At 48.4% G+C, this 21,185-nt stretch overlaps 1 protein-coding gene across 3 annotated transcripts in view; it reads right to left on the bottom strand.

Moving 5' to 3' along the window:
- GABPB2 (GA binding protein transcription factor subunit beta 2) overlaps positions 1-21,185 on the bottom strand; it is a 515,551-nt gene that overhangs the window by 90,978 nt on the left and 403,388 nt on the right. For all 3 annotated transcript variants that reach the window (XM_069649775.1, XM_069649777.1, XM_069649776.1), the window contains one exon: positions 20,810-20,995. In XM_069649775.1, coding sequence (XP_069505876.1) covers positions 20,810-20,995 — 186 coding nt within the window. The remainder of the gene's footprint in view (positions 1-20,809; positions 20,996-21,185) is intronic.

Below are 21,185 nucleotides of genomic sequence, written 5' to 3'. Positions count from 1 at the left end.
CTAGGCCGAGACCAAGGTGTGTGTCGCTTAATTTAATCCTTAACAAGACGCCACTCTTGTTCCTCTGGTAGGGGATCTCTGCTCAATGAGTCTGCTAGAGGGTTGAGTTCCCCTGGAACATGTTGTGATGACGGGAACATTTTCCGTCTGAGTGCCCATTTCCAGATTTTCTGTGCAAGTCTGGATAGATTTGGAGAACGTGTAACCCCCCGTTTGTTGATATAAAACATTTTTTTTTATTTTTTTATTTTACATTTATAAAGCGCTCACGCAGCCCGCAGGCATCGAGGCGCTGTTACAGGAATTGTTTGTTTTTCTTAGTTGCGTAGTTGTGTTTTTTTTTTTGTCTTAGCTACGTATTTATAACACGCTTAAACACCCAGAGGTTTCTAAGCGCGACCCGGGGATCGAACCTGTTGTTGCTTCGTGTCGTCTTGCTTCCAAGACGCGCACGCTGCCGCTGAGCTATCCTCCCGGTAGTGCTGTCGGTTAGGATCTGCACTGACAGGTTTGTTAAATGGGGTTTGAAAGCCTGAAGTGCTTTGAATACTTCCAGCAGTTCCAGCACATTGATGTGGTTCTGAGCTGCAGTGTGAGACTACAGACCCTAAGCTGTGTGGTGAAGGTAGTGAGCCCCCCACCCTGCCAGTGAGGCGTCCGTTGTGACCACGGTTTGTATCTGTGGGTCATAGAAGGGTTTCTCTCTCGTTAGGTTTTCTCTCATCCACCAGCAAAGATTTTGTACAAGAGTTGGCAAAACGACAACTAGATCGTCCCACTGACCGATTGATTGAGAGCACTGTTTCGCCAACCACTCCTGTATGGGACGCATGCGCAGGCGCGCGAGGAACCAGGTAAATGCAAGATGCCACTATGCCTATTAAACGCAGTGCTTTGTGCACCCTCATCTGGCGGCCGGCCTGATAATGTGGTATTTGCAGTAACACATTTGTTACTCTTTCCTCTGTGTTTAGGAAAGCTCCTAGGAACTGTTTGGAAGTGCGTAGCACTAGGCTGTATTTTTCTCGTTGATGGAGGAGCCCAATTGAAAGAGGAGGTTGATCGTTGTTTGGATGTTTTGTATGCAAATCAGAGGTGATTCCTCTGTTATGAGCCAGTCGTCCAGGTAAGGGTACACTGGGATTGCTCCCCTGCGCACGTGCACTGCCACTACCGCCAGTACCGCCAGTACCTTTGTGAATACCCTTGGAGCCGAGGCCATTCCAAAGGGCAGCACTTTGAATTGGTAGTGCTTGTTCACTATTTTGAAATGCAAGACTCTTCTGTGCGCTGGGAACATTGAAATATGAAAATAGGCATCTTTCATATCCAGTGTTACCATGTGATCCCTTTTTTAGTAGCGGGATTACCTCTTGTATCGTAGTCATGCAGAACTTTTGTGGCTTGACATACTTCTTTGCAGAGCGTAAATCTAATATAGGGCGCATTGTTAGATCTTTCTTTGGCACAAGGAAGTAGGTTGAATAAATACCATTGTTTACCTGATTGGCTGGGAACACTTCTATGGCATCCATTAATAGAAGCGTTGCTATTTCTTCTAGAAGGATCCGCTGATGTTCTTCTGAGTGGATTTTTTGTCGTGGGAGGTGGTCGTGAGGACGTTGAAGTAGTTCTATGCAGTAGCCCCCTGCTACCGTGGACAGAACCTATCTGTCCGAGGTGATACCCTACCATGCGTGGGTAAAGCTGGAAATGTGTCCTCCTACTGGAGATGCATGCAAGGGTACCTGGAGCAGAATGTCACTTGCTCTGAGGTGGGGTGCCACCTCGAGCAGGGCCTCTGCCCCGACCACGACCTCTGCAGTGTCTTCTGGGATAGCCTTGGAAGGCTTGTCCTTGATTATTCCAATAGGACCCTTCGGCTTTATTGTAGCCGGATCCTTGTGTGAATTTTGGCCCCGAAAACGGTGAAAATTACTGTTAACCCTCTGACCTGTAAGCTCGTTTGTGAGCTGACCTAAAGATTTTAGAGTGTCATACTAGTCCTTTGCTGTCTTAAGTGCATCTTCCACGGCCTTATCGAAGAGCAAGTTAGGTTCCACTGGCATGTTTATTAGGGTGGCTTGTGTTTCTGGCCTAAAGCCTGACTGGCGAAGCCATGCATGCCTCTTTATAATAGTCCCCTCTGCAATGACTCTTCCGGCATTGTCTGCTGCATCGAAATTTGATTTGAGGAGACAGGTAGCTACGTCCCTTCCGTCTGCTGCCACCTGTGCTAGATGTGATTGGAGTCGCTCCGGGGCAGACGAAATTAATGCAGAAAATTTCCTCCCATTTATGGCAATTATAACTAGCCAAAAGTGTTGCGTTGTTGGCTATTCTAGTTTGAAAGGCCGCAGAGTAGGCAACCTTTCTGGCCCATGCCATATATCTTTTTGCTTTCCTTATCCGGTGGTGCCTTGGAGGAAGCAAGTGGTGTGCCTTCTCTTTTTCTAATGTGGTAACAACCAATGAGTCTGGTTTCAATTGGCCTCATATATAAAGGGTCTGATGGTGCAGACCTGAATAGTTTTTCCACACGCGGGTTAACGGCCCGTGTGAGATTGGGTGCTTCTAAGGAAGGCTATATCCGGCGTTGGACCGACTTTAGTAGTGGGATAAACTGACCTGTCCTTTTGTCCCACAGTTTTTGTTCAGCGAAGTCTCTATCCTGTACCTCCTGTGTTCCGCCGCTTTGGCTAAGACTTCATTGAGGAGGGTTTGATTATCGACAGGGTGGGGGGGGGGGGTTTGGGTGGAGAGATAGACCACTGGAGTGTCCCGATTAAGAGGGGAATCTATGGAGTACATGCGAGTCTCCTGGTCTGCCTCTGGGTCCTCATCATCCCGATAATAAGGTTCATCTGTACCGACTGGGGCTTATGTGCTTGGTGGTGCATGCTTTTGTAGCGCTGCCGCCGCCGGGTGTAGTCCCCACAACATGGCCGCCGGCCTGTCCTATGGGGTTGGGGGTCTGCGCTTGAGTAGCTGAAGCTATGTCGTTGCCATTGCTGAAGTTTCCCTCTACCTGCATGGCCTCGAGTTGCCTGGCGTAGTGGGCCCGGAGTTTCGTGGAGCGGTCCTTTAACGCCGTAGGCTTGAAGAGCCTGCACGCTCGACAAGACGTTTCAACGTGGTCTCTTGGGAGACACAGATTACAAACTAAGTGTCCACCCAGGGGAATTTTCGGTTACACTTAGGGCAAAATTTAAATGGTGTATTTTCAATAATTATGGATTATGGAAATGGCAGCTGGGCTAACAAGGTGTACGAAGGAGAAAATGCATTCTAAAATGGCCTCCCCCCTCTCTCCCAACTGTCTTGGCCGAGGCCCTGGGCGGCCTTCCAAGGCAGAACAGCCCACCGCGGTCGTCTCCGACAGGCAGTTTTCTTTCTTCACTGGCATGGAGTTTCGGCAGTCGATGAAAGGATAGAAAAAAATACTATCATAATTGTGTAAAGTTAATGGCTTATCGCCAAAAGGAACTCCGCTATGCGCGCCCGTCTATCATGGCGGAAAAAAACAATCTGAGGGACCTCGACACACGAGGGATCATGGGTACAATGGACGGCACACTAGGGATAGAATTAATCGCACTCCCTGTCAACATCACTATGCATAGGCCGACATCTAGTGGAAGCTGCAGAGTATAACATTTGTTAAGTTTTCAAAATTTGAAAAGTGACGTCGACAGGACGTGCCAGTAATACTACTCCTAGTGTGACGTCCACTGTACCCGTGGTCATTCACGCGTCGAGGTCCCTCAGATTGTTTTGTTCCGATATGAGGTTGCATGAAGTATAATGTGAGTACAGTTGTATCTAAGCAGATAAAGACAGAAAGCTCATATAACATCTATGCACCTTCTCTCGGGGGAGGAAGGGTGGGCGTATGTGAATCTAAGCAGATACAAGCATCAGAAATATGATTACGGTGAGTAATGTATCCCTTCTGAGGCTTGTGGAATCTGCTTAGATCACATGCTATGCATAGATAAGCGAGCAGTGTTATGAGAAGGTGGTGGGTCGTGAGAAGGAGCAGCAGCAAATAGATGTTTTAGAACAGCTTGTCCCACCTGTATATCTGCTTTCGAATGTGTGTCAATGCAGTAATGCTGAGTGAAAGTATGTACTGAGCTCCATGTAGCTGACTTGCAAATGCTGTCTAAGGGGACATTTGCGATAAAGGCTAGTGTAGCTCCAGTGATCCTTGTGGCGTGAGCTCTTGGCGTAAAAGGCAGGGTCTTGTTTGATAATGAATAGCACAATTGAATACATTTTACTATCCATATGGAGATAGCATTTTTTTTAAATGCGGTCCCCTTCTCTGCCTGGTGCTATGGAGACAAACAGTTTATCTGTTTTCCTAAGCGGTCTGGTCTTGTTTACGTAGTAAAAGACCGCCCTCCTCACATCTAAAGTGTGGAGTTTTACTTCAGCTGAGCTCGATGGTTTCTGAAAGAAAACCGGAAGCTCAATGGATTGGTTCACGTGGAATTTAGAAATGAATTTAGGGGAAAACATAGGATGAGTACATAAAACCAATTGATCTTTATGAATGATAAAGAAAGGATCCTGCACTGACAATGCTTGCAGTTCACTAACTCTTTTCATGGAAGTAATAGCCACTAAGAAGGCAGTTTTGTATGTCAGGTGTTTAAAGCTTGACTTATGCATAGGCTCGAATGGGGGTCCCATGAGCATAGCGAGTACTACATTGTGATCCCATCCTGGCGGTGGGTTTGAAATTGGAGGTTGGAGTCTCTTTGAATGCCTTGATGACCGGTGCCGTCTACCGCGATACTTTATTGTGGGAGGTGTTGCAAGCCGACAGGGCCACCAGGTGGACCTTTATAGAGTTGAATACTAACCTTGCAAGTGGAGCAGATAGTTTAGAATGTCGGATGGGGTACATTCTATGGGGTTAATTTGTTTAGACTGGAACCAAATTACAAATCTCCTCCACACCTCTGTGGTAAGCTAAGATGTCCAAACTCTGTCTTCAGGAGCCACGCTGCAAAGTTCGAGTGAGGTTGTGGGTGCACTGTTAATTCCCCGTGCTGAGTGAGTAAGTTGGACTGGCACAGGAGCTTGATGGGGTCGCACAACGCCAGTTTGCGCAGTTGTGGATACCATGGCTGTCTTGCCCACATAGGAGCAACTAGGATTTGCGTCACTTGCTCCTTGAGGATCTTGTTCACCACCTTGTTCATGAGAGAGGTCAGGGGGGAAAAGCGTAAGCAAATCTCCCTGACCAGTTCATCCATAGAGCATTCCCATTGGAGCCTGGTTGGGAACCTGGACGCAAAGTCTGGGCATTGTTTGTTTTCGCTTGTAGCAAACTCCTCTAGCATGGGGAAACCCCATTGAGAGAAGAGGTTGTCTACGACTCTTATGTCTAGTTGCCACTCATCTTCCTCTAGTATGGGATCTTTGCTCAGCGAGTCGGCTAGAGAACGGAGTTCCCCTGCAACGTGCTGCGAGGATAGGAATATTTTCAGTTTGAGTGCCCATTTCCAAATTTGTTGTGCTAGTTTGGATAGATTTGGAGAGTGTGTGCCCCCCAGTTTGTTGATATAAATACATTGCTGTAGTGCTCTCGGTGAGGACTTGCATGGATTGGTTTGTTAGGTGTATCTCAAGCAGATTGATGTGGTTCTGCACTGTTGCATGAGTCCACAGACCCTGTGCTGTGAGTTTAAGGTGATGAGCCCCCCACCCGGTCAGAGATGCGTCAGTCGTAACTATCGCCTGCACTTCTGGATCGTGGAAGGGTTTCCCCTTCAACAGATTTTCTCTCGTCCACCTGCGAAGACTTTGTACCAGTATTGGCAAAACAAGATGCCATCCTGCCTAGCAAACGCATAGCTTTGCGTCCGCTTATCTGGCCCGATGACTCTTTCCTCTGAAGGGAAGACTAACCCCTCTTATGAGTTTATTACAGCTTCCATGAGCGGTTTAGTTGTGCTTGGCACTAGGCTTGATTTTTTTTTTCTCATTTATTGAGAAGCCCAATTGAAAGAGAAGGTTGATAGTTCTTTGAATGTTTCGTCTGCAAATATGGTGGGGTCTCCCCTGTAATCAGCCAGTCGTCCAGGTAAGAGTATACTGGAATTGCCGCCCTGCGCAGCTGCCATGCCACCACCGCCAGTACCTTTGTGAATACCCTTGGAGCGGATGCTATTCCAAAGGGTAGCACTTTGAATTGGTAGTGCTGGTTCGCCATCTTGAATTGCAAGAATCTTCTGTGCGCTGGGAACATTGAAATATGAAAATATATCTAATGTCCCCATGTAATATCCCTGCTTTAGCAGGGGGATTACTTCTTGTAGCGTGGTCATGCAGAATTTTTGTGGCTTGACATAGGTGTTTGCAGGGCATAGGTCTATTACTGGGCGCATTGTTGGATCTTTCTTTGGCACAAGGAAGTAGGTTGAATATACCCTTGTTTACCTGGTTCGCCGGAATGACTTCTAGGGCGTCCTTTTGGAGCAGTGTTGCGATTTCCTTGAGAAGGATGCGTTCTTCCTTCGAGTGAGTCTTGACACGGGGGATGGTTCTGGGGTAGCTAGATTAGATCCACACAACAACCGCCCACCAATGTGGATAGCACCCATTTGTCTGAAGTGATTCCCTCCCATGCTTGGGTGAAGTTTGAAATATGCCCTCCTACTGGAGAGGCATGACAGGGCACCTGGAGCGGGTAGTCACTGTTTGGGAGGTGTGGCTCCACCTCTAGAAGAGGAGGACCTCCGCCGGCAACGAGATCTGTGCTGTCCCCTTTGGTAACCATGTGAGGCCTGGCCTGATTGTTACCCCAGGAAGAACCTTGGTTCTGATTGTAGTTTGAACCTTTTTGTGAATTTTGTCTGCGAAAGAGGCGAAAATTACTATTAATACCCCTCTGCATTGTGGGTTTATTGGTAAATTGGCCCAAGGATTTCAAGGTGTTGTTTTCCTCCTTTGCAGACTTCAGGGGTATTTTCAACGGCCTTTCCGAAGAGGACGTTGGGCTCAATATGCATATTGAGAAGTGTAGCTCGAGTTTCTTGCTTGAAGCCGGATTGGCCTAGCCAAGCATGTATCTTAATAATGGTACCCTCTGCAATAATTCTGCCTGCATTGTCAGCAGCGTCTAGGTAACTCTTCAGAATGCAGCTAGAAACTGCTCTGCCTTCTGCCACTACCAAGGCCAATTGAGTCTTAAGGGGTTCAGGAGCTGAAGACAACAATGCGGACACCTCATCCCATTTATGGCAGTTATAACTTGCCAGAAGAAGTTAGCTATTCTAGCCTGAAAGGCCGTTGAAGAAGCTACTTTCTGCCCCATAGTATACAGCTTCTTACTTTCCTTGTCAGATGGTGCCTCCGAAGAGGCTAATGATATGATATGATATGGCATTTATAACGCGCCTATACACAAGGTGTATGTGTTGGAGCAGGGCGGAAGAGCTTCTCTATGCGCGGATTACCTGCCCGCGTATGGTTAGGTGTTTCCACGGATGGTTGGATCTGCTGCTGGATAGACTGCAGGACGGGAATGAACTGCGTGACCGCCTTCTTATGCCCTAAAATGTCCTCAACAAAGTCCTTATCACGTGGAGTCTCCGGTGTTTTTATTTTGAAATGCTCAGCTGCCTTGATGAGCATGTCATTTTGTAGCGGCTGAGGCACGGCTATGCTGGAATATGCACCAACTTAACTTTATCTCTTATGTAACTGATCAACTGTCACCTCGCACTTACTGTACCTAGCGCCCTGATGCCTTAGGGTTTGGGGCGCTGCTATAAATGAAAAAATGTATAAATTAAATAAATATGCACCATAGGCCTCATTACAAGTTTGGCGGTAGCCTTGCAGGTAAAACCGGCAGGCTGCCGCCAAACGTGAAAATTTTTCCGGCACCCGCGAATGGGCAATTACCGGCTCATTACGGTCCCATCGAACCCGGTAATTGCCCATTCGCGGGCACTGGAAAAAAAAATCCACATTCCCATTTGAGCCCCATGGGGCTCAAGTGGGAATGGGGAGGTCGGATGCACCGGCACCATTCAGAATGGTGCTGGTGCATCCGACATGCTCTGCTCGCGGGTGCCGTTCTGCCCGCAAGGTCAGACCTGGCGGGCGGGAAGGTACCCACGAGCAGAACTCGTAGTTTGCCAGTCCAGTAACAACGGTACCGGCAAGCTTACCGGTACCGTTGTTACCGGACTGGCAAACCTATTATGAGGCCCCCTGACTCCTCCGAGTCAGCCACTTAACTCTTCTGCAACCTCTGCAACTCTTTCTCTCACCATTCTTCCAGCTGGTCCAACCACTCAGGCGGACACACCTTGGATGTGCTCATCTCTGCTGATCTCTCCTTCCCCAACCCTCTCACTACTCGCCTCTGCTGGTCTGATCATGCTCTCCTCTCTTCCCACCTGAAGCTCACTTACTCTGCCTACACTGCCAGTCTCTATCTCCAGTCTCCTTCTCCATCATTCGACCGTTGAAGCAAGTGTCAGTAACTGCCTTTGTAGCTGCCTTTGCCGCTTCCTTAATTGCTCCCCCCACTCCGGCTATTTGCTCCCTCTCTGATTCAGCACTTGCTAACTTTCACCTTTCCATCTCCAACACCCTTGACATCCTTGCCCCTGTCAGGAGGATCCGCATGAAGCCTGCTTCCAAGTGCAATAGTTGATATCACTCCGACCATGCTTCGCTGAAACACAAGTACAAAGACGCTGAATGGAAATTGTTGGCTTCTAGCACATCCTTGGACAAAATGCCCCATCGCCTGCTACAAAGGTAATACACACTCTCCACCCGCTTAAAGAAACAAGTCTTTATCCAAGTATCTCTGGGCCTTAAAAGAACACAGCTGAACTCTTCAAAATCTGTAAGGAACTTGCCAATCCTACTGAGGTCTCCACGTCTCTTCCTTCTCAGGCCCTCTGCACGGCCTTGCCCACCCACTTCACTACCAAAACTCAGGGCATCCTAACACCGCAACACTGAGATCCTTCATCTTTCTTCCCTCCTACTCTCTGGCTGTCCTCCTTGTGCCCCCCTCCCATCTCCCTCCTGTGAAGCAAAAAACCTGGGTGTCATCTTCAACTCCTAACTCTCTCCTTCTCACCTCATATATCGCTGACCTTGTCATGAAATCTCATTTTCAGCTTCACCTCCTGTTAGGGAGAATTCTCAGAAATGTGCTAATTCCCTCCACCTTGGAGATCCCCAGCAACTTTGCTGGATTTTGAGGATTTGATATTTTTTTTTTTACCTGGAGAGAGTGAGACCCTTTTTCCCACTCTCTTGTGTATTTTAATGCGATTTTGTACACCGTTTATTTTGGTTGTGGAGTCTGACAAACTCCATAGGCATCTTTTACATTGGGTCACACAGCACCTTCAGTGCAGTGGCCCAGGGAAGTCTTTCAGATTTCCCAAAGGTTTAAATACCTTCTCTTGGATAAACTACTGTTTCCAAGAGCAGTAAAGTGAATTTGACTTTACTTACATTTGTAACTTTCTAGACCCAGCACACACTATCTTACAATAGGATGCTGGAGGGGTTACCTAGTATCCTCTTTGTCCATCTTCTCATGTAACATTTTTTTCTGTTACCCTTTCCTCACTGAATGGCTGGTGGCAGTGGTTTCATTTTAACTACTGTGGTGTGCATTTACCGCAGGCTGAGTTTGCAGCTGCAGTAAAGCACCCAGTGGTGCCATTTTTGTCAAAACGGCCCTTGTCTTCGTTTTTCGCCATTTCTTTGTGGAAAGGACCTTCTTGAGATTTACACTGTGTGCCAAACCAGGTTTGGTCCCATTGTTTGCTTTGCCTTTGGCAGGATTCACGAGTGAAGCCTGCCTCTGGCTCCAGGGTGTCTGGGGTAGGCAGGAAATGAGGGAGGTGCCCGAAACTCCCTGTGCTTAGTCTCCTAGGAGATCCAAATGCACTCTAGTGATTGGCCGGCTGACTGTCCGGCAAGGACAGCCACCCTGCTGGGTGACTGACAGCTGTGCTGGAATGAATGGGAGAGAACTGATAAAAAGGCAAGGCTTTTGGCTTGGAAGGCAGAGTCAACCACTGGACAAAGGAACCTAGGAAGAACTTGAAGAGGACACCTGCTGCAACCCGTGGACTGTTTGTTTGCCCGGTGAAGCCTTGCTGCAGTGCCCAAACACAAAGTTTGCATCGACAGAGAAGCCCCTGCAAGGTCGACTTCTCCCCTTGAGTTGGTGGGACCAATCAACTCCAAAGTTAGCCACCTGGACATCCATCTTGGAGCTGGTTGAATTTCCAGAGTTGCTGCTGGAAACCGTATAGCCAGGGAGAGGAACACCAGATTGTGTGCGTTGCTTTTAAGCTGGCCAAGTGCTTCAGGAAGATCCTCCGGACTCCTAGGAAGCGGGACTGACCAAGCCTGAGGCCCCTCAACAGAGTGCAGGACCCCAGAAGCAAGGAAAGTCCATCTCAACAGCCAGGAACCGCAGTGGTGCTATTTGCGGTAGATGCAAGGAGCTGAAACACTGAACAGCCACTGAAAGTGAAGTTTGCCGGTTGATGGTTTTTACCTTCCCAGTGCATTGCAGGAGTCTCCCGACGTCCTCCCTCTTGTTCCCACGACTGAGGCCCAGGAACAGTGAGACCTGCAGAGCTGCACAGGAACAGGCGTCATCTGCTGCATCTTTTCTTCATTTTAAAGGTACTGTACAAAGTCTGAGAGAACTTACCTCTTGCTGTAGAGATGCTTGAATCTTCTACCACTCAAGTCTAATCAGCTTGTGGCCCTATATTTGAGTCTTCTTTTCTTCAAAGACTTCTAAAACATTGTACAAAGACTTTTCCATTTACCTACCAGAGGTGCTTCATCCTATATAAGACTTTTGCCCATTGACTTTGGCTTAGCCTATTGTACTGAATGGCTCTTTCTGAGGGGCTCCAAAAGTATTTGCCTGCTTAAGAATATTTGTGTTATCTTGTATGTTCTAACTAATCTTTTCCTTTTGACTTATTACCATATGATTCCAAATGCAATAGCGATATACGAATGCCCCCAGCACCCTAGCAATTGAAGTCACCCGAGGGTGTAGGTAGTGTCTGTGGGCCATCCCAAAAGGGTATCTACGCATTTAGAGATATTAAGAAGAACAAGTTACTTCTTACCTGGTAACGTTCTTTCGACGGGATGTTCCTCCGACGTATTCCTTATCTTTGATAATATGTTTCCAGCTTGCTGGCCTCGGAAATTTATTCTGTAGAGGGCGCTGCGCGTCGACGTCCACCGAGTCGATGTCCCTCGACGGCCCCCGTATCAGCGCCGACGTCATCATGTCCATAAATAGCCACGCGCTGCGTCCGTTGCTCAGTTCCGTTTTGTAGCATAAGAAAAGTCATGCCTGAATTGGTTATGGACCTTGAAGGAGCGTAAGCTGCAACCACAAGGGAAGTATCACTGCGGGGATGGTTGGGAGGGGCGATAAGGAATACGTCGGAGGAACATCCCGTCGAAAGAACGTTACCAGGTAAGAAGTAACTTGTTCTTCGAAGGGATTGTGTCCTCCGACGGATTCCTTATCTTTGATAGACTCCCATAGCAGTGTCATGTAATTGGAGGTGGGAGTGAGAATGTTATGCATCCCTTTAGGGATGGACCGAATGTAATACGGCCTTGCCAAATCTGGTCTCTTGAGCAGTGGAGGAATCCAGATTGTAAAATTTTGTGAATGTATGTGCGGACGACCATGTGGCAGCCGCACATATGTCTCGGACCGGTACCCCTCTTTGGAGAGCCGAAGAGGCTGCGATACCCCTGGTTGAATGAGCCCTGAGATTTTGGGGTGGCTCTTTCCCTGCCAGTTTGTAACATTCCAGGATGGCCAAAATAATCCACCTGGAGATGGTTTGTTTTGTTATGGGTAGTCCCAACTTGTGACCTGAGTATCCTACAAACAGTTGGTCTGCTTGCCTGATCCTAGCCATTCTGCTGATGTAAAAGCTGAGAGCTCGCCTTGGGTCCAGCCTATGTAGCCTTTCCTCCTCTTTCCCCGGATGGGGAGGATGGTAGAACGAAGGTAAGGTAATTTTCTGAGTAATATGAAATTCAGAAACCACCTTTGGGAGGAAATTAGGCTTCACCTGTAGGACAACTTTGTCCTTGTGGAAGATTGTATGTGGGGGTTTACAGAAGAGAGCTTGTAGCTCGCTCACCCTCCTAGCAGATGTTAGTGCTACCAATAGGACAGTTTTAAGCGTGAGAAATCTCAGCGCGCAAGAGTGAAGTGGTTCGAATGGAGTGCCCATTAGGAAGTTTAAGACTAAATTTAAGTCCCATAAGGGAACCTGGAATGGTTTTGGAGGGTAAACATTAGTTAATCCCTTGAGAAATTGTACCACTAGAGGAAGTTTGAAATACGATGGTTCCTCCGCAGTGCGCTTGAAGATAGAAAGCGCTGCGAGATAGCCTTTTACAGTGCCAACTTGAAGGCCTGAGTTTGCCAAGTAGAGTAGAAACGATAACACCGTTGGTGTACCACATGAAAAAGGGTCGATCTTTTCTCCCCTACACCAGCTGCAAAATTTGTTCCAACGGCAGCGGTATAAAGACTTTGTTGCCAGTCTTCTGGCCGAAAGCAACACCTCCATGACGTCATCAGGGAGATCACAATCCTTGTACCTCACCCTTTCAGAAGCCAAGCGTGAAGGTTGAGGGTTCTGGTGTCTGGATGGAGAACCTGACCTCCCTTCTGCGAGAGAAGATTCTCTTTGAGTGGAAGACGGATTGGAGGACAGATGAACATATTTAGAAGGTCCGGGTACCAGGTTCTCCTGGCCCAATCCGGGGCAATTAAGATCATGGTTTTCCAGAATCTTCTCAACCTCCTGATCATTTGAGAAATAACGGACTGGTGGGAACGCGTAAAGGAGTGGAAACTCCCAGTCCACTACGAACGCATCTCCTAGAGCTCCTCTCGGGGGAAATTCCCTTGAACAGAACAGATCGCACTTCCTGTTGGTGCTTGTGGCGAACAGATCCACCTGAGGGGTTCCCCAAAGGGCGAAGATCTCTTGAAGGACTTCCTGAGCTAGCTCCCACTCGTGGGAGACTGCTCTGCCTGCTCAGAGCGTCCGCTGTCAAGTTCTTCTCTCTGGCTAGGTGGACTGCCGATAGAGAGATTCCTTCTTGGATTGCCCAAAACCAGAGCTGCATCGCCTCTCTGCACAGTGGCAGTGATCCTACGCCGCCTCTTTTGTTGAGGTAGTGCATGGCCACCGTGTTGTCCGTCATTATCAGGACATTTCTCCCCTGTACTGATGGCAGGAAAGCTTTCAGCGCTAGTCTGATCACTCTCAGCTCCAGTAGGTTGATGTGTAGTCTGGACTCCGATGGAGACCAAAGACCGCTGATGGTCAAGTCGTTGGCATGGGCTCCCCACCCCGTGAGTAAGGCATCTGTGACTACTGTTATCTCCGGCCATGGTTGCCAAAACAGTTCTCCTTTCAAGATGTTCCCTGGATAGGCCCACCATTGAAGGTCGCGGGCTACCTTGTCCGGAATCCGGAGGAGATCTGTCATTCTCCCTGAGAATTGCGACCACTGACTTCTCAGTGCCCAGTGAAGAGATCTCATTCTCAGGCGAGCCTCTGGCACAAGGAAGATGCAGGATGCCATGAGGCCTAGCAACCTCAAAAGGTCGAAGGCTGGGAGACGTTGGGCATTTTGAAACTTGGTGACCATCTGTAGAATATCTTGAGCCCTCACCTCTGGTGGCGAGGCTTTTCCAAGGGAAGTGTCCAGGACCGCTCCAATGAAATGGAGTCTCTGTGATGGTATCATCTGTGACTTCTTTAAATTGAGGGAGAAGCCCAGTCTGTGAAGGAAGTGGCAGACATAATCTAGCTGGGCCTGGGCCTTTTCCCAAGATACAGCCCTGATCAGCCAATCGTCCAGGTAGGGGTAGACGTGGATCCCTTCCCTCCTTAGACTCGCCGCCACTACCGACATCAGCTTGGTGAAGACCCTCGGGGCGGAGGTCAGCCCAAATGGCAGAACTCGAAATTGATAATGAGAGTCGCCAATTGCGAACCTCAGGTATTTCCTGTGTTTGAGATGGATTGGCACATGGAAATAAGCATCCTGAAGGTCCAGAGATACCAGCCAGTCCTGGAGCTGGAGGGCCTGAAGGATCTGAGAGAGAGTTACCATCTTGAACTTGTCCTTCCTGAGGAACTTGTTCAATTCTCGTAAGTCCAGGATGGGTCTCAGTCCTCCGTCGTCCTTTGGTATGAGAAAGTAGGGGGGAGTACCAGCCCTTGTTCCTGTCCGCTACAGGTACCGGTTCTATGGCACCTTTCTCTAGCAGGTCTATAATTTCATGCAAGAAGAGCGGATCTGGAACTTTTAGAGAGCTGTTCCCTGGTGGATGACTGAGGAATGTGTAGAAAGGGTAAGCAGTAACCCTGGGCAACTGTCTCCAATGCCCAAGAATCTGACGTTATAGCCTGCCATTCCGTCAGATGGTGAGTTAACCTGCCCCCTACAGGTGTATTGTGTGGGAAGGCCTCAGAGTGGTTTGGGGGCGGCTGATGCAGATGCCGAGGGTAAAGAGGCACCTGCTGCTGCTGCGGCCTTAGTACTTTTGACCCGTCCACCTCGGGTGGCTCTCCTTTGGCCTCTTTGAGCCGGCTGTCCTCTGCCTTTCCCGAATGCGGAATAATAGCGAAAGGACTTTCCTCTCCCAGAGGTTCCTGAGGGGCGAAAAGGAGTTTGGCGGATAGCAGCTCCTAAAGATTTTGCTGCTGCTTTAGAAGTCTGCAACTTTTCCAGACTGTCATCAGCCTTTTTCCCAAATAATGAAGAGCCATCAAAGGGCATATTCAAAAGTCTGGCCTGTATATCTGGAGCAAAGCCCGACTTTCGCAACCACGCATGCCTGCGGATTGTTGTACTTGCCGCCATGGCCCTGCTGATCCTGTCAGCGGAATCGATGCCAGTTTGAAGTGATTCGCACATGGCATCTTTGCCATCTTTAATAATGTGAAGGAAGGCTTCCTTTTCCTCTCCTTTGGGTATGCAGTCAGCCGCTGATGAAGCACACTCCCATAGTGTGTGACTGAACCTGGCGAGCGTACAGGTGGAGTTGATGGACTTCAACGCCATACTACAGGCAGAGAAGACTTTCTTCGCCATAGAATCGTACCTCTTGTCATCTCTATCCTGTGGGACAGTAGGGTAAGCGGTCCTACTGCTAGATGAAGTTGCCGCTTGAACCACCAGGGTCTCTGGGGTCGGGTGTTTTGATAAGTATTCAGGGTCAGCAGCCGCTACCCTATACTTGGCTGACAATCTTTTATTGACCGCAGGGATAACTTCAGGAGTTTCCCAACTAGATGCAATTTTCCTTTGTAAGGCTGCATGGAAGGGGACCACCGGGTCCTAGTGTGGGCCTTTGTCTAATATGTTTGTTAGGTCATCCTGTTGAAAAACAGGTGAAGGTGCAGACCAAACTATAAATTCAATAATTCTTGCCATCAGGGTTCTATAGGTTGTTCCGGCATGTTCCCCTGGGTCTGGCTTAAATAATTCCACTTCTGGGGAAGTATCCAGCCCACTTGCCTCATGTAGTGACTCCTGTAGGTCCTTCAGCGGTCTTTACTCAGAGGTGAAATCCTCTGAAATAGGCAGTGTGGTCCTCTGTAACCCAAATGTTTCCTGGTCAGAATCTTCCCCCTCTTCATAAATTGAAGATAGTCCAGGGTACTCGGACCTCTGAAATGGTGTAAAACCCATCTCTAAGGCAGAAGGAGCCAAACTCGTCGTTATTGGGCGAGAAAACGTCAATGTCATCGACGCCGATGTAACAGGCTTCGAAGGCGCCGAGAACGGCGTCGAAAAAACTGGAAGGGGTCTTGAAGAACTCGAGAGGATCGGGATCCTACTCGAGGGCATAGACGACTGTCTCGGCGTCGTGCCGGAGGCCCTTGGAATCACCGTTGGCTGTGGAGTGGCCTTGGACCTCTCTCATCGGCGTCGACGATGGCGTCGAGTCGATCGACCGATGTGTCGAGGAACCCTTCGACAACGGCGTTGATGGCGCCGATCCGTGCGTCGAAGGAATCTTCGACGACGGCGTCGAAGATGGTGCCTTCTTACCCGATGGCTCATGGCGCTCTCGGGTGGAATGTTACGCCGGGTGCTGCGACTCGCGGCGTTTTGATTTTTTGGGTTTTTCACCCGGGGTATCACCCACAGCTGTCTTCGAGGGGGTCGAGGCCGCGTTCTCGAAGACGCTTAACATTTTCTTTCTGAATTCCTCCCACTCAGCTTGAGAACTGTTTTAGTGGGACAGGAGACCCTTTCTGGGGACACAGAAGACGACGACGAGGAAGGGGACCTTCGACGTCTCTTTTTTGAGTGTCTTGATCTCGACGAATGGTGGGAGCTACTTCGAGATCTAGAATGGGAATGCTTTCGACGGCGAGGAGACAAATGCCTCGACTCAGCCGAAGAAACTTTGACTGACTTGCCTCTCTCGAGCTTCCCCTTGCGCTCCTTCAAGGCTTTCGCCGTCATGGACATGCAGTCCTCAACACTCCGAACAATGGTGCTCGGATCCCAAGCACCACAAGCAGATCCTGTGTGGATCCGTTAACATTTTTTTACCGCAGTCTCGACATTTCTTGAAGCCGGATCGCGGCGTCGTTGGTTCCGATGAAGAAGCCATCGAGAAGGTATATTCGAGTAGATATAGTTAGTTATCCTGACTGAACTGAGCAACGACGTTCCGAGGCCCCACAAAGCGCGGAAAAACGGAAATGAGCAACAGACGCAGCGCGTGGCTATTTATGGGCATGATGACGTCGGCGCCGATACGGTGGCCGTCGAGAGACGACGACTCGGCGGACGTCGACGCACAACACCCTCTACAGAAAAAATTGCCGAGGCCAGCAAGCTGGAAACATATTATCAAAGATAAGGAATACGTCGGAGGACACAATCCCTTCGAATGTGTATTTCATGAAGCGTATTCGAGTGCTACTATTAGATTGCTCCCTTCTGAAGAAGGCTTATTCTAACTGACTGATAAATTCATAATTGTTTATTCAAGAATAATTGTTTATTCAAGAAACCTTGAGGGTAAGAGTTTGATTACTTGTAACTGTAAATCTCTGTGCAACTCCACTACAGCTCACATTGACCCCTCTTGAGATAAGCCTGGCTGCTCAACACGCTACCAAAACTTTGTAATACAAGCTTATACCAAAGATTGGGTTTCCGATACCTGTAGTCAGAGTTGTTTGTGGTGTTCCCAGAGGGTACTACATACAAACGTTGCCCAACATCTCCTGAGAGGCATTCTCCCTTTCCTCACCTTCCCCCAGAAACTCAGTCCCCAGAGCTCTGGTTTGCTCCAGGCTGGATTACTGTAACAGCCTCTTCCTTAATCTGCCTCTTCCCTCCCTCTGCCCTCTTCAACTAATCCAGAATATTACTACAATGGCTGTGTCACCAGGTTTTCGTTTGTACCTTGGGCATCTGGTGTTTTTGCCTTAATCCTGCCTCTTCAGGTCAGGAAATTCCTTGTATGGTTATGCACTTGCCCGGGAAAAACAAAGGTTTTGTGGGCTAGTGCAGGGCATGTGTGGGAGGAGCCAGGAAGTAGGCTGGGGCTGTCTGGTCCCGATTCTGAAGGCTGCACTGCACGGTAAAAAGTTGGGACAGTGTGTAAAACCAAAGCAAAACGTTTATGGGTCCATAGAATATGGAGGAACTACTGCTTCTAAAGAAAATTAACATTTCCTTCCGTGGAGCTGCTTAATCTCCAGAGCGTCATTCCACACCATGAGACCTCAACCAAAACCACAGAGCCTCAACACTGCCTTGTGCACCAATGGGACGATCTTAGTCACCCTCTCCCTGAGGGCCTTCGGGTGCATGGACTAGCATAACCAGCTATCTTGGGTATCATGCGTCTCGTCCAAGGAATATAAACAAATGCAGTGCGGATCCAAGACAGACATCGGCCGGCCGCAGTCACACATGGCTTGAAGCCTTGGCTGGAGTAGGCATATGCAAGCTCAGCTAGCGTGAAGATCAGCAAACAGTGCACAGAAAAAGGGAACTGAGGTTGCAGCGCCGTTATATATACTGACCCCGACATGTCTGGCGTGGGGTGGGTAGAGGTGTCGGGTGGAGTCAACACGCAGCCACGCTGCACCCTCTAGCAGAGGAAAGGTGTCAGGAGAAGGGCTGCGCTGAGATAGGGATATCAGAGGAAGAAAGAATCCATTAGACGCTCCGATTTTCACAGATGTCGTGATGGATTATCTGGGGCTCACTGGGGACTAGATCTCCTGCCCTTTGCTCCGTTGAGAGGTGCCAAGGGGCTGCAAGTTCGAGGATTATTCCAGTCGGGTGCAACTGCAAAATGCAATCCATGTCAGTAAAGAAATCCTTTGAAGGAATGCAGATTCCAACAATGTAGCCCTCTTCAAGAAACTTCACAGAATGGAGGAAGGAGAGTTCCAGCAACAATCACAGTTTGCAGTCGACAGGCATCCTTCCAGTCGCGGTCACAGTAGCTGCAATTCGGGGAGAAGGCAACTTGTTGTACGAGCTGGCAACCACCAAAGTTCCAGATACGAACGCATAACAGCGATGGCTCCGGTGCGGTGGCCCACGAGGGACTCGTCAGTCCACTGCCAGTCCAGGGACACTTCCAAAGGCTCCGAGGGGCAGGATCCTCCGGAAGGCTTCAAGACTATTTGGCCCCACTAGTCCAAGGGCTGAAGCACTGACAAAGGTCCTTGGAGATCAGGCAGAGGAGCAGGGGGGTTTCACCGGGCCAGTCACTGGAGAGGATGCTGTGCGATCGCAGAAGTAGCCCCTGGCACATCCGCGGGCTGCTCTTCATAGGATTCTCGACTCCAACCTAGATCTGAGGAATGGCTGAAGGAAGAGTCCTCTTATTCAAATTCTGACCTGGAAGCAAGTCCAAGCCCACCAATGGCAAGGAGCTGCACCATTCAAACAGCCAGTAGTTGTCCAATCACAGACAACTATTGGTTTTACATCTGCCCCAGTAGTAGACTTTCTGGCAACAGTGATGTGGACTGGGACTAGACAGCTTCAGCCCCCTTCCTGTGCCATATACAGAGGCTCACTACCCTTATAAGTACGTTCCTGGCCTCAGAAGGCAGGAACAAGGCCAGACTCACTATGGTCACAGAACAAGCGGAAATCTTGTGGCATGGACATTTCAGGGCACTAGCCACGTTTAGTAGCCCATACGCGGTAAACGCAAATGTGCAGACCAAAGCTAATGCAAAAAGAGTAAATACGTAACTGCTGCCACCAACTTGTCTTTAGGCACATGTAAAAGTAACCAAATATCCCATGTGTAAAAAGGTATGGATGACACAAAAGGTATCCCTATTGCACTGCAAAATGCAAGTCTGAAAGACTAGTCCATTTGCATATTACAAATTAACAAAAGGCAAGTGAAGCTGAAGACTTCACTTTGCTTTAAAAAGTCAAGACAAGATCAAAAACAAAAATAATAGGGCTGAACAGGACACTATGGAGAAAAAGTTGGAAAAGAGAAAATATTTACTAATAGGTAGCCTTTGCCTTCCTCCTGAGAATTCTCCTTTCTGCTGTCTCTCAACGAGTATTAGCGTTTGAACACATTCAACAAGTGCAGATGACCCCATTCTTCAACAGATCTTCAGGTCTAGATGCATCAAACTTTCCTGAGCAAATGAAGAGGATGTGGATTCTGCAGCAATTCTCAGACATTCATTCATGCATGCATCTGATTGGATCAGTCGTGGCTTTCTTTTCTGAGCAAACAAACTGAAGTTAAACTAATTTCCATGCTTACAAAGTAAACAATATTAATGAAGAGTCTTGTTGGAGCTCAGAAACAAAGTCGCTATTTTAACACAACCTGTTGGGAACAAGACATTGTGCCTTAAAAAGTATAGTGGCTGCGGCAGCATGCAGCCAAAAATTACAGAGCGCTGCCGCCAGCCAGTGAACTACACAGCAAGCCAAACAGGGAGACTTGTATCGGGGGAAACAACTGCAGGGTACCATTTCAACACCATGAACTGCTAGGAAACAAAAATACGCGGTTGCACTGCCAGTGATGTCTTGGAAACGTACTCACTTGGAAAACATATCGGTTCATGAACCAGTAAGACTAACAAAAGTGTCAGTTGATGCAAATGTTGAAAAGTAGGACTATCAATCTGATCGGACGGCCTGAATAAGCCTATTAATTTAATGAATTTCTTTTAACAACAATTACCCTGACCTCTCTGTACGGTCTTCCCTCCTGCTTGATCATTTAGATTACATACTACCCTGGTCGAGAAACGGGCTTCAAACATTTCTATTAATATCTGTGCACAATTTGAAGGGCAATGTGCTGCAAGATTCGACAGTCCGCAAGTTTCTATTCATCTAGCAACCCAAGTCTGTGTGGTGTACATTGAGTGCACCACAGTCTATTAAAGCAGCCACAGTCCCCAACATGCAATACGCAAAAGCAGTGCAGGCAATGTGCATCCTAAATGTGGTGGGTGAAAGTCATAAGGGTACCACCATGTCCCGCAAGCATTTTGTGACTTGTAACTTTACTAATATGCAGAAACCTTTTAAATGTGCAGTAGTGAAAGCACAATTGTACACACATCCAGCATACTGTGGGTGACCCTGTGAAACACTACTGCGCCCACTTCCATCCAACATCAACGGTGCAAGCACATCTCAGTCCATCCCCTTCAGCATGAACTGTTACACAGCAGGGACTTACCTTGCTGCCCATCTTGCATGGTCACAATGAACTGCTGTCCAATGCCACTGGAGGAAATACTCCCTTGCAGGTTACCCAGTTGTACACCGTCTGTAACTATTGTAATAACCCTCTGACCGCCGCTGCCCACCATCTGCTGTATGGCAGAGTCCACAGAATCCGCCTCCATAACTTCTTCCGAGCTTGCTGGGAAAGAGAACAAAACAATTCATCTCCATTAGGATCACAATACATTTCACCCAACTGAACTTAACACAAGTCGTTAGTAGTGGTTAAGGTGGATTTTCATTATCAGTCTCATAGGCAGATTCCGAGAGACCTCCCTATCCTGGTGAATAGGAAAAGACACCAACATCTAGTGCGACAGGTCTGACAA

The sequence above is a fragment of the Ambystoma mexicanum genome, chromosome 1p (assembly GCF_040938575.1).
Source record: "Ambystoma mexicanum isolate Mex_15411 chromosome 1p, UKY_AmexF1_1, whole genome shotgun sequence".
Classification (NCBI taxonomy): Eukaryota; Metazoa; Chordata; class Amphibia; order Caudata; family Ambystomatidae; genus Ambystoma; species Ambystoma mexicanum.
This window is presented reverse-complemented; position numbering and strand designations above follow the sequence as displayed.